Genomic DNA, 16,076 nt, shown 5'->3' with positions numbered 1-16,076 from the left:
ATTTACCACCATTTCACAGAAGATTAAACCAAGGCCTAGATTATTGGCAAGGGTCACAAAACGGTTAAGACACCAGCTGCATTCCTATGCATGGGTCTCTTGCTGGGCAGTTAGAGTATACAGAATATTCTGTTGCATAGAACTTTCTAGAATTCTGCCAAGGCTCTGCATGACCATTTCTTTCTGTACCAGGAGGGAAGGTTCCTAAATACCTATAAAGTCAACACAGTTGCTGGCCCACTGCCAACAAGAAGCTAAACACAGTTTCCTCATAATATTCTAAGAATGCTATAGTTAACAGGCCTTGTACCCAGTGGGCTAACTAAGATTTTTTTGGGGGAAAAAAAGTTATTTTCTAGAGCTAATAACACCTTTGCTCTGTTCACGAGTAAACTTTGGGCAGATCAAAATCACATGGGGGTCCCTACCCAGGTTCACTAACTTTTCCAAACAGATCTCTAAGAAATTGTGTTGTTGGGTATTTTATCCCATGTTGCCCAAAGAGAAGACTATTCTGAATTATTATAGTTTGGCCAGGTAGTGATAAGCATTTTTATGAGACACATTCAGGGGGCAGAGAGAGCCATCCATTCCGAATTGTCTCACTAACTAGTGGGTCTGCTGGAGGAACCCCGTCATGACTGAGGTTCCAGGGAGGGCTGTGCCCTTCCTTTGAAGAACTCCCTAAAGCCCAGCTGGTGTGGCCCAGTGATTGAGTATTGACCTATGAACCAGGAGCTGACAGTTCGATTCCCAGTGAAGGCACATGCCAGTATGGGATGTATAAGAGTCAGCCAATCAATGATTCTCATCATTGATGTTTCTATTTCTCTCTCTCCATTTCCCTTCCTCTCTGACATCAATAAAAATATATTTTAGAAATAAAGGGCACTCTGAATACAGCCATTTGTCGTTTATAGGAGCATTTCAGAGGTCAGGATCAGTCCTTCAGGGAAACCAAGTCCCCATCAATATGGTGACTTTCCCTCATTACAGTAATATCTAACCAAATTCTACTTTCCTTTTCATCTCCATCAAGTATGGGCAAGTGTTCATAATGACACTGAATTTCAACATTTTAAACCCCACTAATTAGCATGAAGAATTAGAATACTTCCCCTAAGCCCTGCTTTTTCATTCTTGGCTATAAACACAGTTTGGGAAATGCAATCTGTGTACAATCTGAATTAGCTGACCATGTCTCCACCTTCCCACACCCATCAGAGTGAGATAAAACAGAGACAAGCAGGGAAGAAAGAATGATTGAATGTTTATTGAGACTGAAATGGAACATTGTTCTCTTTGATGCGTTAACAGCATTGTGTGTTAAGAGGTCAGTTACAAATGGACTCCAAAATAAGGATGACCTGCAGTTCATGAACAGCTCTGCAACTCTGGTGCCTCAAATCGGAGAAACCTGCCAAGGGGGTAGAACCATCCAGCCCAAGATAAATTACCGACTCAACTGCATTATATTTAGATTGACTTTCTATAAACAATTCCATTCTTTGCATTTAAAAACTCACATTGAATTACTGGTTCATACTTATGTTTACGGGACAATTCAGGATCATTCTCCTGTAGCCTTCAGGTGCAGGTGGTCAATACTGAGCACGGAGACATGAATACACAATTTGGCACAATTTCTGGTTTCTTAAATAAGAAAGCACAGGCTTAAGTTGGCTACTCAGTACTGCAGAAGCACGGGTATTTTAGATCTCAGTGTAAATACAAAAGTCGTGTTAAGCATTATTTACAAGATGGTGAGCTGAAGCACAGACTTTAATAAGATATCTTCATAAATTAGCAGGAGAATGGCAAATGATGGATTTTAAGGAGCAGGGCCAAGATTACAAGACTGCTAGTTGAGTGGTAGGCAAACTCATTAGTCAACAGAGCCAAATATCAACAGTACAACGATTGGAATTTCTTTTGAGAGCCAATTTTGTTTACACTTAAACTTCTTCTAATGCCACTTCTTCAAAATAGACTCGACCAGGCCGTGGTATTTTGTGGAAGAGCCACACTCAAGGGGCCAAAGAGCCGCATGTGGCTCGTGAGCCGCAGTTTGCAGACCCCGGTGCTAGTCGGTTAGAACAATTCTCCCTGGAGGAAGACACAAGTACCACACAAATGAAGGATTTTCCTGAACCACTGATCCCAACATCTCAGGCTGTGGGAGTTACTCTGTAAGAATCCAGGGAAGGGATAGTGCTTTTCTGGGCAGTGTGGCTTGTTCAACTTTCCAAATTCGTATTGAAATACAGTTATCAGGTAGCTTGCCACTGTTGCTTGGGCCCTGACGGGGACAAAAGGGCAAAGGACTATCATTTTTTAAGTGTGTATTACTGACCTTGGAAGAATGAAGCCTTCCAGCTGGATAAACACACATCCAGCCTTACGTGAGTGACACCTTTGAACATAATCTCACATGGAGCTGCTACGACCCCCTCTGGGCAGGAGAATTTGGAAGTTGTAATGAATGGCTATGCCACCTCTGAGTATCACCATAACACATCTCTGCTTTCGGGCAGAAATGATCAAACAACACGATTTCTCAGTGTAGTGCTCCTGAGAGAGGAGTTCTGATAAGCCTCAGAGTAGGTCTGGGTTGGAATCATAGTTATTATTCAAGTATTAGGAGAGCTCTTTATTTCACATTGACTGTTCCATTCTGATCTCTGTCTGGCAATTTATATGAAAATAATATATATATTATCTAGTTCTACCCTGAACACTGGGTTAATAGTTACCAGTGTCCCAGTACAGTACTTTGAAAAAAATGATCTCCCTTCCCCACAAACCTGACACTCATCTTAAAATTGTTATTGCAGAACTATGTTGATCTGTTTTCTTTCAAAGCAGTGTTTTTTTTAATTGGCTGGAGATGAGTTCAAAATGGACAATTTGGCACATTAACTAGAGAAGGGGGATGGTTTGGATGCATTATCATCTATAAAAAACGTGAGACATCAAAGGAAATCCATGCCAATAGAAAGCCTGAGTAAAAAATTTGTAATCACTGACAGAACAGTTTTTTAAAAACCCAAAACACTGGTCTGTGCGTGAGAAAGCAATTGCGCTTTCACATCTGTTACCTAATACCAACAACTGCTATGTTATATACTTCTAAACTTTGTAAAGTTTTAAAACTCCAGATAATATAGCTTGCCTTTTCATCAATTTCCTTTTCTCTTACCCCAACCCCAAGTCCCAGAACATAGAGAGCAAAAGCTCCGAATCCAAATATAGAAAATAGTCTGGAGGTCTGTGAATCAGGTCAAATGTACAATTGGCCATTAGTGTTCTTCTTTTCCTTAATGTTTGAATTTGCTAAGAGATGTCCTTCCTCTAGAACTGTGAGGTCTGGGTGAACGAGATGGTGTCAGATCTGTCGACGGCAAAGCCTCCGTTGACATAGGACTTCTTGGCGTCTGAGTCTTCATTATCAAGTGTTGTGGTTTCCACAGCAAAGGGGTTCGAGAAGTTGACGTCAGAGGCAACAGTCATCTGCTCCAGCTCCTTCTTAGAGAGCTTCTCCACGATGCCCGTCCCAAAGGCGTCACCGAGGACATTCACCATCGTCCTGAACCGGTCCCTGGGGAAGGGAGAGGGTGAGTCAGACAGGAGGCCCAGATTTCATTTCCCTGCCCATTGGAGAGAAGACAGGACCTGAAGTGTTGAGTTACAAGTCAAGCAAATGCAGAAAGTGCTGTCCTCATGGCTGGCTGACCAGAGGCTCCTCTCCTCACAGGCCTGAAGCAGAAGTTGGTTCATAAAGGCACAGAATGAGCAAACCAGATCCCCCAGGCCCATGCTCCCAAGTCACAATGACTCCCCAAACTTTACCAATTACCACTGACCTCTGTCTTGTGAACATTTCTGGGCTCTCTTGGCTAAGCTGAGAGAGAGGAAGGGAGGGAGAGAGAGAGAGAATTATTGGTTGAGGCTTGAATGGTTTAACTCCATGGTTGGCAAACTGTGGCTTGCGAGTCACATGCAGCTCTTTGGCCCCTTGGGTGTGGCTCTTCCACAAAATACCACGGCCTGGGCGAAGAAGTGGTGTTAGAAGAAGTTTAAGTTTAAAAAATTTGGCTCTCAAAAGAAATTTCAATTGTTGTACTGTTAATATTTGGCTCTGTTGACTAATGCGTTTGCCCATCATGGAGTTAGACCATTCAAGCCTCAACCAATACTTCTCCTTCTCCTTCTCTCTCTCTCTCTCTCTCTCTCTCTCTCTCTCTCTCTCTCTCTCTCTCTCTCTCGTTATAACAATTTTTTAAAATATATTTTATTGATTTTGTACAGAGAGGAAGGGAGAGAGATAGAGAGTTAGAAACATCGATGAGAGAGAGTCATCGATCAGCTGCCTCTTGCACACCCCCCACTGGGGATATGCCCACAACCAAGGTACATGCCCTTGACCGGAATCGAACCCGGGACCCTTCAGTCCCAAAGCCGACACTCTATCCATTGAGCCAAACCGGTTTCGGCTAGTTATAACAATTAAGACTTGCCTTTTATTGAGCACATACTGCCTTCCAGACACTCCTCCATATTAGCTCACTCAGTTTTAAACCAACCCAATGAGACAGACGGAATCTTTTCCATCTTACAGATTATACAACAAGACCTCAGAGAGGTTAAGGAACTAAAGGTCAAAAGCCAGTAAGACACTGCTCAGGGATTCAAACCCAAGTCAGTCTTATTGCAAAGCCAATGCTTATGCCACTGCCCCTGATGGTCTGAAGCTGGGAAGATGGGCTGATTTTGAACCAAGTGGTCTGAACCTATGCTGCTGACCTAGGGCTGGGATAGGCCAGGGTGGCCTAAGGGGTTTGGGATGTCTGGGGCCTTGCCTACCTTCTTCACCATGCTATTTTGTGTTTATCTTGTCCAATGCCTGGGTTTTAACCTTGAGCATTACCAGGTATAATGCGCTAGTACAGATCACTGGCTTTTTAAAATAACTGCTTGAGGAGTTAATTTTTAACCACATTATCAGATGGCCTTGTCAGAGGGAAATGGAAGCAGCAACAGATGGCTCATTAGGCAATCTGAAGAGAGAATGACAGACTGAAGACTCTGCAGCACGTTTATCAAACTCACAGGAACCAGTCGACAGCGATGATCAGGGTGACATCCTCAGTGGGCAGGCCCACAGCGCTCAGCACGATCACCATGGTCACCAGGCCGGCCTGGGGTACACCCGCAGCTCCGATGCTGGCAGCTGTGGCTGTGACACTGTAGCCAAAACACACCAGCACGAAAGGAGTTAGATACCCATTTCTTCCTTCAGGGCCCGTGGCCCGAAACAGTCCTGATACTATTACTGCTGTGTCCCCAAATTGGCCAGTCAAAATCTCTTATCTACTGAGCACCAGCTCTGCCTTATTAAAGGGCGGTGGGAGACGGAGGGGAGTATTATCTTCCAGGGGAAAGAGGGCAGCCCTCTCTAATGCAAGGACTGCATGAGGCACACAACGTGCAAGGGAGAGATTCAAGAGGAAGGCAAGTGTTTACCAACTGGGATGGATGACTATCTACCCATCCATCCTAAACAAATGACAAATGTCTCTCCACCTACTTTTTTCTGTCTACTCACCCATCAAGCATTTAAGGAGAATCTAATATATGCCAGGGATTTATTTATGTTGCCTTGAAGGATAGTAAAGGGAGAGGGGTATGGACAGATGGTCAAGGGCATTTTAGGTGAAGCTAAAACCTCAAGTGTTTAAGGAGGTTTTATTCACTTTCTCAACATCATAAGACTCTTGACATCTCTGGCACTGACTTAAGAAATAGCTGACTGCTGTCCAAGGTATAAGCATTCATTCCGAAGGCTCCTTTTTGCCAGGGGATGCACTTTGTACAAAAGGTCTGGAATTCAGAAGAGACAGCCATGGGAACTTTGTGAAGTATTTAAAAAGATCCCGCTTGGCCAGATAAAATGTGGCACGAAGGATTTTCCCCTTTGGAATGTGCAGTTTTTCATCAGCAACTTCCTTACATCTGGTCACTTTGGAGGGAGCAAGAGCCCTCCTCCGGTCCTGAAAAAGGCCCTTGATTTGAGTCAGCTTGAAGGGGACACCCACGACATTTTTCTCGAGACATGTCCTTACTCTGGGCCAAGGCCTGAACTGCCTCCAGGATGTCGCTGAGTTGAAAGGTGAAGATGCAGAAACAGCCGATTTAGACTAGAAGAATCCCCGATTCTAGCCACAAGTCCATATTCTTGTGAGTTCATAAAGCCTCACAGTTCTTACAAAGCTGATCCCAGTGCCCATTCTTCTGCCCAGTATGGGTCACAGGGAGTGTTTGAGGGTATGGTTAAACTCAGGCCAGAGTTCTTTGACAAGTAAGTTTTTTCTTAGTGGCTATGGCCACCCAATTTCTAGTAAGTTAGCGATTTCTGGCGCTGCCCCAATTACTCTCAAAGTTCCAGGCCTACACAACCCTCTGGATCTGTTCTGCCTTAAGTATTCTTTGGTAAGTCCAAGTTTTTTTCAATGCTGGTTGAAAAAATTTAAATGGACTGCAATGATGGGTTTTCTCTGTCAGAAGTAGTAGGTGCCCATGCCCACTGCTCCTTCTTGGAACCCTCAACACATCACTGTTAACCATGGGGTCACTACAGCCTGAGGCTGGGCTTGAGACTCAAAATCCATTTAGTCAAACTCTGCTCTTTGACCTTGAAGTTACTTTACTGAATTTCAGCTAACTTGCTTTCATCTGAAGTATGAATCTTCTGATAGGGGGAAAAATTTTACTAAAAGCCTGTCCTTAGGCAAATTACTTCTCTGAATCGGTTTGTCCCCTGTAAGATGGAACTGATGTGTTTGCTTTGTAGTGCTGCTGTGAAGATTCAATGAGGTAACACATTTAAGGCAGCCAGCACAGCACCTGGACCTAGGAGACGCTTAAAAACTGATGCCACTTCGGCTACGTCAGCAGCTGCTGCTACCGTGTTTCCCTGAAAATAAGACATTCTCCGAAAATAAGACCTACTTACAGGTTTCCTTCTGAGTGAAATATAAGGCATCCCCCCGAAAATAAGCCCCCATCTAGGCTAAACATGAGAGATTTGGTCCACTGAATCTGAAAGAAATGGAGTCACAAGAAATTCACCAGGAAATTCAAGAATTGGATTGTTATGATGATGTTCCAGAAGATGATGACATGACTGTCATCGAATAAGTGAGTAAATTCTTGATACTGTAGGATTCGCAGTTTGTCTGGTTTGTGTTGACAACTACCGTACTACCGTACCGTATACAGGCAATAAATTTCCTTTATTTTCATTTAACAATAAATGTGTACCGTGTTCTTCTTCATGGAAAAATAAGACACCCCCTGAAAATAAGACCTAGCGCATCTTTGGGAGCAAAAAGTAGTTAATATAAGACAATGTCTTATTTTCGGGGAAACAGGGTATTCTACCACTGCTGCTAGTATTATTACTACACCACAAACACTATTACTGCTACTTTTTCCTCCAAGCTCTTTCTCGGCCCCAAATTCTATAATTATCTTTCATTATAAGAAACCGTATCCTACTTTAATCAAAGTTATAACCTTTGATAAATGAGTGTTATGAGGAAACCAAACAGGGTGTGTTTTGGGTAGAGGGTGCCTACATTTTTTGATGTCCAGTCCAAAATGGTCAGGAAAAGAGATAAACTATAGGTACCCAAATCTCTTTAACCATCAACCACAGGAGCCACAACTGTAACTGGCCAAGTTTAATGTTTACTATTTTATTCTTTCCCAGGTAGAACCAGAGAGGATACTTTATTTTAAGTCAATGATTACCCCAGCCAGGCAGGTGTAATTGGCTTTGGGCCAGTATTAGCAGCCAAGTCTGAGATAAGAATACCCCAGAGCAGGGAGAGAGATTTTTTATGTGAATTGAGTATGTAGTCTCAAGGCCCAAAGTTTATTCCTCTAGCAGTTGTTGTTGTTTTTTCTTTTTTTAAAGGTTACAAAGATCCAGGAAACTTATGACTGAGGCAGGGATGGAATTCATCACAAAGTGGCAAAGACCCAAAAGAACTGGCATCTCATACAAACACTTCTTAGAAACCAGTTCAGCCGGGACTGGTTTGGCTCAATGGATAGAGCGTCGGCTTAGGGACTGAAAGGTCCCGGGTTCGATTCCGGTCAAGGGCATGTGCCTTGGTTGCGGGCATATCCCCGGTGGGGGGTGTGCAAGAGGCAGCTGATCGATGACTCTCTCATTGATGTTTCTGACTCTCTGTCTCTCTCCCTTTCTCTCTGTACAAAATCAATAAAATATATTAAAAAAAAGAAAGAAAGAAAAAAAAAAGAAACCAGTTCAGTGCAGATGGGGTCCCACAGTCCAAGGTGAGGGAGGTGGGGAAAGGCACTGGGGAGTCTAAAAGTAATAACTGCTTGCCCTGACCTGTTGGCTCAGTGGATAGAGCATCGGCCTGTGGACCAGGTTCAATTCTGGTCAAGGGCATGTATGTTGGTTGTGGGCACATCCCCAGTGGGAAATGTGCAAGAGGCAGCTAACTGGTGTTTCTCTCTCATCGATGTTTCTAACTATCCCTCTCTGTAAAAAAAAAAAAAAAAATCAATAAAATATATTAAAAAATAAATAAAAGTACAACTGCTGGTACCACCGTGGCTGTGGAAAAGGATTTCAATTTTAACATACTTGTTGCTGTTCAAACTATAGGACTTGATTCAAGCTCTTTCTGATGGAAAACATTTAAACTGACTGCAGTGATGGGTTTTCTTTGTTAGAAGTAGTAGGTGACCATGCCCACTGCTCCCTCTTGGAACCCCCAACATATCCCTGCCAACCACGCAGTCACTACAGCCTGAGGCTCCTTAGCCACTAACAAGGGCTCCTTAGCCACTAACACTTGAAGACCATGCAGCATTCATGCAGTTTCCCAGTTGGTACACCAGATAGTCCAGTTTGCACTTGTCTTCGGTTAATTTCAAGCAAACTGCAATAAGTACGTTATGACTTGGGGTCGGGGAAGATCTAAAAATGTACTGTATTAGAACAGTTAGAATTTATTGTTCGCCTGGAACGTATGCCTATACCAAGTGCTTGGGATGAAAGAATGAATTAACTCTGAAATGTTCATGTTCAGCCTCGCGTAGGTGCAAGAACTCAGCTTAGTCTCAAACTCCCACTCTAAAGCCTCCGACTAATCACAATCCACTCTTCAAAGCAGCGCTGACCAGTAGGAGTTTCTTCAACGACAGCGCCTATTTCTACAATGATAGACCCTTCTGTGTCTGCTCCATCCAATTCGTGTGAGTAGCTAATGGTACTCTATTGAGAAGGGCTGTTCCAGAGAAACAGCTCCGGCAAAATTCACTAAGGACATTTTCACTACCTACTTGAGTAGACAATTTCAGTCTTCATGTGACTAGGATTCTCTGCAGTATTTGACTCCACTGGCCATTTAATCTTTGGAAATCTCTCTTCTCTGGGTGTCAATGATACCATGGTTTCAGGGCTCTCTTCTTATTTTTCTTTCCTTTCCACTCTTCCGCTTGTGCTCTTCCTTCCCTGCCTCTAATATTAGGATTTTCTAGGCCTCAGTCCTTAGTCCTTTTCTCTTCCCTATGGACTCTCCCTATGCAATGCCATCCATTTCAAACATTTACCGAATGCTCACTACATTGGCATCATTCTAAGCATTTTATATGCGTTGTCTGACTTAACGATCATTACTTGCACAAAATGTAGACACTATTATTATCCTCATTTTATGGGTGAGAAACAGAAGCTTAGAGAATGCAATCAGCTTGGTCACAATTACAGCTAATCATGGTAAAGCTCAGATTCAAACTCAGATAATTAACTCCCTATCAAGCTGAGGACCCTGGCTTCTGTATCTACAGCGAAGACCTGGCTTCTATAGCTACATTTCTCTCACTGCATACTTCTACCTGGGTGTCTTAAAGGCATTTCGAATTCAGTGTCTAAAAGTATAAACTCCATCTTCCTATCTAGACTTGCTTCTCCTACCCTAGATCCTGTTCTGGTAAGCACCATCCACCAATCCAGAAACACCCACCAATCCTGGGAGCCATCCTATCTGCCCCCTGTCCCTCACTCCAAATCTACCTGATGCCTCTTTCACTAGCTCATCTCCATCTCTCATGTCAGTGCCCTGATGTGGGCCTTCTCATACCGTACCTGGACTTCTGTAATAGTCTCCTAGTTGGTCTTCCAGCTATGGTTCCTGCTCCCATCCAGTTGCCTTTTAAAATGAAAATCTGTCCGTGGTATGAAAAATTGTCAAAGACCTTTCCATGAGCTCCCTATACAAAGCTTTCATGACATGATCCCTGACTCCTCATTTCTTTATGTTCTCCACATCGCACTCATACAAAATAATCCGTACTTGCTATTCCTTTTATCTAAAATGCTCTTAGTTTCCTTCTTTTCCTATGAAATTCTTAATTCCTTTTAGCTAAACTTTCTCCAGGAAGCCTTTCCTCACCTTCCCAGGTAGAGCCAACCCTTCCTTCATTGGTGTCTTCGATGCCTCCTACTCAAACCTCTACTATAGCCCTTATCACACCATCAGCATTTATTAGGTATGTGTATCCCTTATCTACCTACTGGGAACCCTTTGAAAGCAGAGACTGGCTTGAACCCTTGGTACCTACTCTGTGCCTAGGACCCAGGGAGGCACTGAACTGAGATCAGAATGATGCTTTTGGCTTATTCAGGCCTTGAAGCAGAAATCTTGTGCAGTACAATCCCACTGCGTGTAACAGAGTTGTGCTTAGTTTTGGGAACAGACTTTGTAGACCAAGAAAATCAATCCACCGCTGGACTACTCTCGATCTCCTTTCACAGACAGCTTTTACTAGAGGCAATTCCAGTAACGAAGATGAGAATGAATGTGACATCATGCCCCTACCTGATAGTGACTATCTGCCCAATGCTCAAGTCCATGTCATTCAACTGTGCAATGAACACAGCTGCTACTGCTTCGTAGAGGGCAGTCCCGTCCATGTTGATTGTAGCACCAACGGGTAACACAAATCTAGTGATCCTTTTGTCCACCTTGTTGTTTTCTTCAGCACAGCGGAAAGTGACAGGCAGGGTTGCTGAACTGTGTGATAAAAAGACAAAGGACTTAAGAGTTTAGAAATGCTGGTCCTCAGTCCCTGCCCGAAGAAGGGACACCTCCATTCCAAAAACTAACCAGGAGCCCAAAGCATGCTGGCACCTTTGACAGGCTCAGGAATGCGAAGGTGCTATGGTTGCCACTGCTCCAAGATACAATATAACCTCTTCCTGGGCCGCAGGCTGTGCCAAGAGGGCCGGAAATATCCCACACGGTGAAGAATTACATTCAAGGACGTGGGCAGAGACTATGGAGATCATTTCTTTCTTTATGTTTTTAATTGATCTCAAAGAGAGAGGGAGAGAAACCAATGGGTTGCTTCCTGTATGTGTTCCAACTGGTGATTGAACCCACCACCTAGTATGTGCCCTGACTGAGAATCGAACCGCCACCATTGGATGAATGGACTGGTACTCCAACCAACTGAGCCACACTGGCTGGGGCAAATCATTCCTTGAATTAAAGCAGCTACAAAAACTGTCAGCTGCAGATACTGCTTTATCAAGTGAGGTGAGGGTTGATAAAAGCTTGGTTCAGACTCTTCCTCTAGACACCCCTCTTCTGTTTACCTGGAAGAGATCATGAGAGCTGTCAGGAGAGCCTGGGCCATCCCCATGGCAAACCGGAAAGGGTTCTTTCTTACCACGATGAAATATATCAGAGGGAGAATTACAATGGAGTGGATTGCAAGCCTGAAAATGAGAAAGGAACAGGTTCATGGATGATACCACCTTTTCATATTAATCCTTTTTTTCAAACAGCTTTTTCATTCATAATGCCATTCAACTTGCATATGGACCTAATGAGAAAATGAGAAGCAGGGCAGGAATATGTCTCTAGTCCACATATGAGGATGAGGAGATTCATTCAGCAAATGAAATATCTTATCAGAGTTATGGCAAAGCCAGTAGCTGAATGCACATTCCGGGGCTCACAGAACAATCACATCGTGCTTCCAAGCCCCGATAGTGCTGTTCCAGCTAAATGTGATAAAATGCTTTCACTTCCTTCTGCTGCCGAATTCTCCTCTAAGAGCCCTCTCCTTCAGAAACCTTCCCTCAACCTCCCAGCTCCTGCTGACCCCTCCCTTCTTGGTGACTCTGTGGCCCCCTCACAAACCTCTATCATAGCCCTTCACAGGCTCAGCTGCTCTGCTCCCGGGGCCTCACCACTGTTTGTGGGATGGTGCCCACTATCTAAGAGGGAAGTGAGGATTGCGATGATGAGGAGGAAGCCCTGGCTCTTCCATTTTCATACTTTGGACCGACTCTCTTTGTTATTCCTGTCTTCCAAAACTGTTCCTTGTTCCACATGGGAATACATGGGTTACACACAACAGGGGGCTTCAGAAAGGAGACTGATTCAGCAGATGCCATCTATGTGGCAGCTTAGAGTTTAAAGATATGTGAAGCTCAAATAGTAAGAAGTAGTCATTGAAATGCAGCTTCCCAGAGAGGGGGTAGTGGAAAGAGGGTCTCCTGGATAGAGAGCTTGTGGCTACGAACTCTGAGGAACTGACTTCGTTTACTCTTAGAAACCTAGCTAGGATAAGAGAACAGAAACCAGCAGAACCCCGTTATGAAGTGGTTCAGTTTCATAAGCCGCAGCCCCATCACTGACTGGACACAGCCTCTGGCCTCTAGTAAGGTGGATGATCCTGCCTCCCTTTGCACCAGGCCCTGGGATTTGACTGACCCTCACACTGTAGGAATCCAGGCTGCATCTCTATTGGCCATCAGGGCTGTGCTCTTGGTAAACACAGACTAAGTACCAAATACTATGCAGTAGAAATCCCTCAATACAAACCCCAAGTTCCAATAGGCAAGCTGATTGTTCGAGCGGGTGTTTGGGGGCATTGACCAGTGGGAGTCAAATGGACGATGCTTACTCATTCCCATGGTCCATATTTCAAGGCCCATGTAATGTATCCCACCCCTGGCTAGATATCTGGGAGCACCATTTATCATGGATTCCCCTCAAGGAACCAATAACTGGACTGTAATAAGTATGCAAATGACCTGTCTCCTGTTGCCCTCCTGCTTTACCCAATTCCTTCTATATAGCATGAAGATTTCCCCCGCACCCTGTCTGGCCCTGTGAGGATGCAGGGGGTGACCCCACCAACAGGGTCCTGGAACCGACCAGCCATCCTGCTTCTACTTGCTCGAGTCTGATTTTGTTGAGGCCTGCCTAATTTCTTTCAGGCCCAGGGTACATGGGTTTATTCTTACTTGCTCGGTTAGTTCATATCCTTGAGGAAGTGAAGGCCAGGAGACAGCCAAGATAGGCTACCAGTGGGTTTTAAAAAAAAATTATTTGAACACAACTAATAAAGGCAGTGACAAAGCCAGGTCCAGGCTGTTCTGCCAAGATATGGCACTGAGCACAGTGCGAACCACCCCCAGTACAGCTGTTAAAGGGCAGTCCCCCTCCCCCCCACCGGGCTCTCTTATCGCTGCTGAACCCCATTTCCCCCTGCATGTGGGAGAGAAGCCAATGTTAACCCTCCGAAGCCCAGACTCTCATGAGCTCAAGTGAGGTTTCTTCTCTTGGGTCTGACGTACCCAGTCAGGACGGTGACCATGTAAAGGCCCAGCTTGCGGAATATGTCCCAGTCTTCAACTTCTATGATCTTTCCGGCAATCAGGAATAAAATGCCGATCGGCATGTAGCTAGGAAAGTAAGCACAACGGAGTCAGCAGGTGTGTTCTCAGGGTGGGATTGTTGGGGAAGAAACAAGGCCCTGCCTGCACCTTGGCTTTGCGCCCTACCCTCCGCTGGGAGGAGCGCTGGGTGCACAGTGAAGCGAAGGTCTCAGTTTCATCTCAGTTCCAGGCTCTGGGGGACCACACCGGCTCCAGCTTTCAACACCTGTGTGTGCCTTAAATTCTACCCACCTAAGCTACCGTGATGGGACACACGTGGCAAGGAGGCATGCTTATTGCATATGTAATTTTATTAACCAATGCTATCCAATACACTCAGTAAAATAAATACATAAAATGTGTGATTAAACTACTGCATATCCCATTTCTTGTTACCATTTTAGCTTGATCCTCCAAATATGGTCACTAGGCTCTTTCTAGCCATGGTCACCTTGTCTCCCAGATTGCAATATCAGCTAAGAGCCATAGGGTTCATAGTGGAAGTGATCATAATAGCTGTTTGTGGAGCTTTCATTACAGGTCTTGTGTTGGCTTAAGTATTTTACATGCATCAATTCAATTAGTGTGCTTCTCCCAATCCTAGTGGGAGATTTTATTACCCTTTTTTATACATCATGAAGCTGAGGTGCAGTGGGATTAAGTGACTGAAATAACTGAACCCTTTACATCACTGTCAATGTCTATAATCTGGAGTAAATAATGTTAACCCACTTCAATATGAGATAAGTGGGAAAGAGGTCCCCGAGGAAAGGTGGGCTTTTAGGCATCTGAGACAGGGCAGGCACTCAGGCAGCTTTCGTTTGGATGGGTTAGTGCTCGTGCTGTACTTGTTGTAAATATCTGGAATATCTCTTCTGTGTGGGGCCTACTAAGGAAAGCACTTTGTGTTTTGATGTGCAGGCAACCCCTTCAAATCATGCCTTTAAAAGCTACCTCTTACATGAATGCTAGCTGGGTACAGATGAGCAAGAGCTTTGGCAGTAAACACAATGGCTGATATTTAGACTCTCACTAGTGAACAAAAAATAACACGTGTCATGATTTAATACCCTTGTTAGTGTCTGATATTCAGGGTTCCCCTTTTCTAAGGTGAGTCAGTTGAGAAACTTGGTTCTAATTCAGGGAAACAAAATGGCATTAATGAGCATTTGCTCACCACATAATGATCTGAATGATTTTCATGGTTGCATCGGTCAGAGCATTGAAGAAATCCACCAGAATCTGTCCCTTTTCTCCCATTTTTCCAATGACAAGTCCAAAGACAAGGCAAAAGACAATCAAGCCGAGAACATTGATGCCATCTGAGTACATGCCTACGACTTTGTATTCCTTTGTTTCATTCTGTGAATCGAAACCAAGAAAATATATTGATACGTGATTATAATCTTGTTAGACTGCATAGGTATTGAAATAAGAAGAAATAATAGCCAAACATAATAAACTAGTGATCTACCTGTTAGAGTCAACAATACTTTGGAAATATAACTAAAAATACAAAAAACAAAACCCACCTATGCAATTTTTATTGCCCCTACCTTTAGACATTGAAGTTTAAAGTGTTTTTTTCTCCTCTTTCTCTCAACAAATCCATATTTGAGTATTTCTTTTGAAGATTTCTTATTATGGAATGTTTTACATTTTTTTAAAAAATATATTTTATTGATTTTGTACAGAGAGGAAGGGAGAGAGAGAGCTAGAAACATCGATGAGAGAGAGTCATCGATCAGCTGCCTCTTGCACACCCCCTACCGGGGATGTGCCCGCAACCAAGGTACATGCCCTGGACCGGAATCGAACCCGGGTCCCTTCAGTCCCCAAGCCGACGCTCTATCCATTGAGCCAAACCGGTCCCGGCGATTTTTTTATTTTAATTTTTTATTGTTTAAAGTAGGGGTGTCGAACTCAATCAGAGAAGGGGCCAAAATCTAAAATCCAGCCTAAATCGCAGGCCGAATGGTTTACTGAACAGTCATAAACTGACAATGTCATAAACTGACAGCGGAGTGCAGTGATGACAGCGCAGTGCGGGCCACATTGCAAGGCCTGGCGGGCTGGATTTGGCCCGCGGGCCTTGTGTTTGACACATGTGGTTTAAAGTATTACATATGTCTCCTCCCCACCCCTATTGTGTTTTACATTTTTAGTAAGAACTTCAGAATCAAGGCACTTTTCAGGGTTATTTTAACTACTCACTATATTTTGAGGCTATATAAAAATAATATAAATTAGTAATGCAGGAAACAGAAAATATTGACCAGTGTGGACATTTTTAGGACATTTA

General features: G+C 43.8%; 1 protein-coding gene across 1 annotated transcript in view; it reads right to left on the bottom strand.

The window, feature by feature from the left end:
- Positions 1 to 1,250: 1,250 nt before the first annotated feature.
- The window catches only part of SLC1A1 (solute carrier family 1 member 1), a 62,356-nt gene continuing 47,530 nt past the window's right edge, over positions 1,251 to 16,076 (bottom strand). The window contains exons 7-12 of the mRNA XM_084899521.1: positions 14,952 to 15,136; positions 13,694 to 13,801; positions 11,699 to 11,821; positions 10,920 to 11,114; positions 5,110 to 5,244; positions 1,251 to 3,598 (exon numbers count right to left, since the gene is read on the bottom strand). Coding sequence (XP_084755647.1) covers positions 3,352 to 3,598; positions 5,110 to 5,244; positions 10,920 to 11,114; positions 11,699 to 11,821; positions 13,694 to 13,801; positions 14,952 to 15,136 — 993 coding nt within the window. The 3' untranslated portion in view covers positions 1,251 to 3,351. The remainder of the gene's footprint in view (positions 3,599 to 5,109; positions 5,245 to 10,919; positions 11,115 to 11,698; positions 11,822 to 13,693; positions 13,802 to 14,951; positions 15,137 to 16,076) is intronic.

This window comes from Pipistrellus hanaki, assembly GCF_964339955.1.
Source record: "Pipistrellus hanaki genome assembly, chromosome: 11".
Classification (NCBI taxonomy): domain Eukaryota; kingdom Metazoa; phylum Chordata; class Mammalia; order Chiroptera; family Vespertilionidae; genus Pipistrellus; species Pipistrellus hanaki.
The sequence above is the reverse complement of the archived record's forward strand: the minus strand, read 5'-3'. Positions and strand labels throughout refer to the sequence as shown.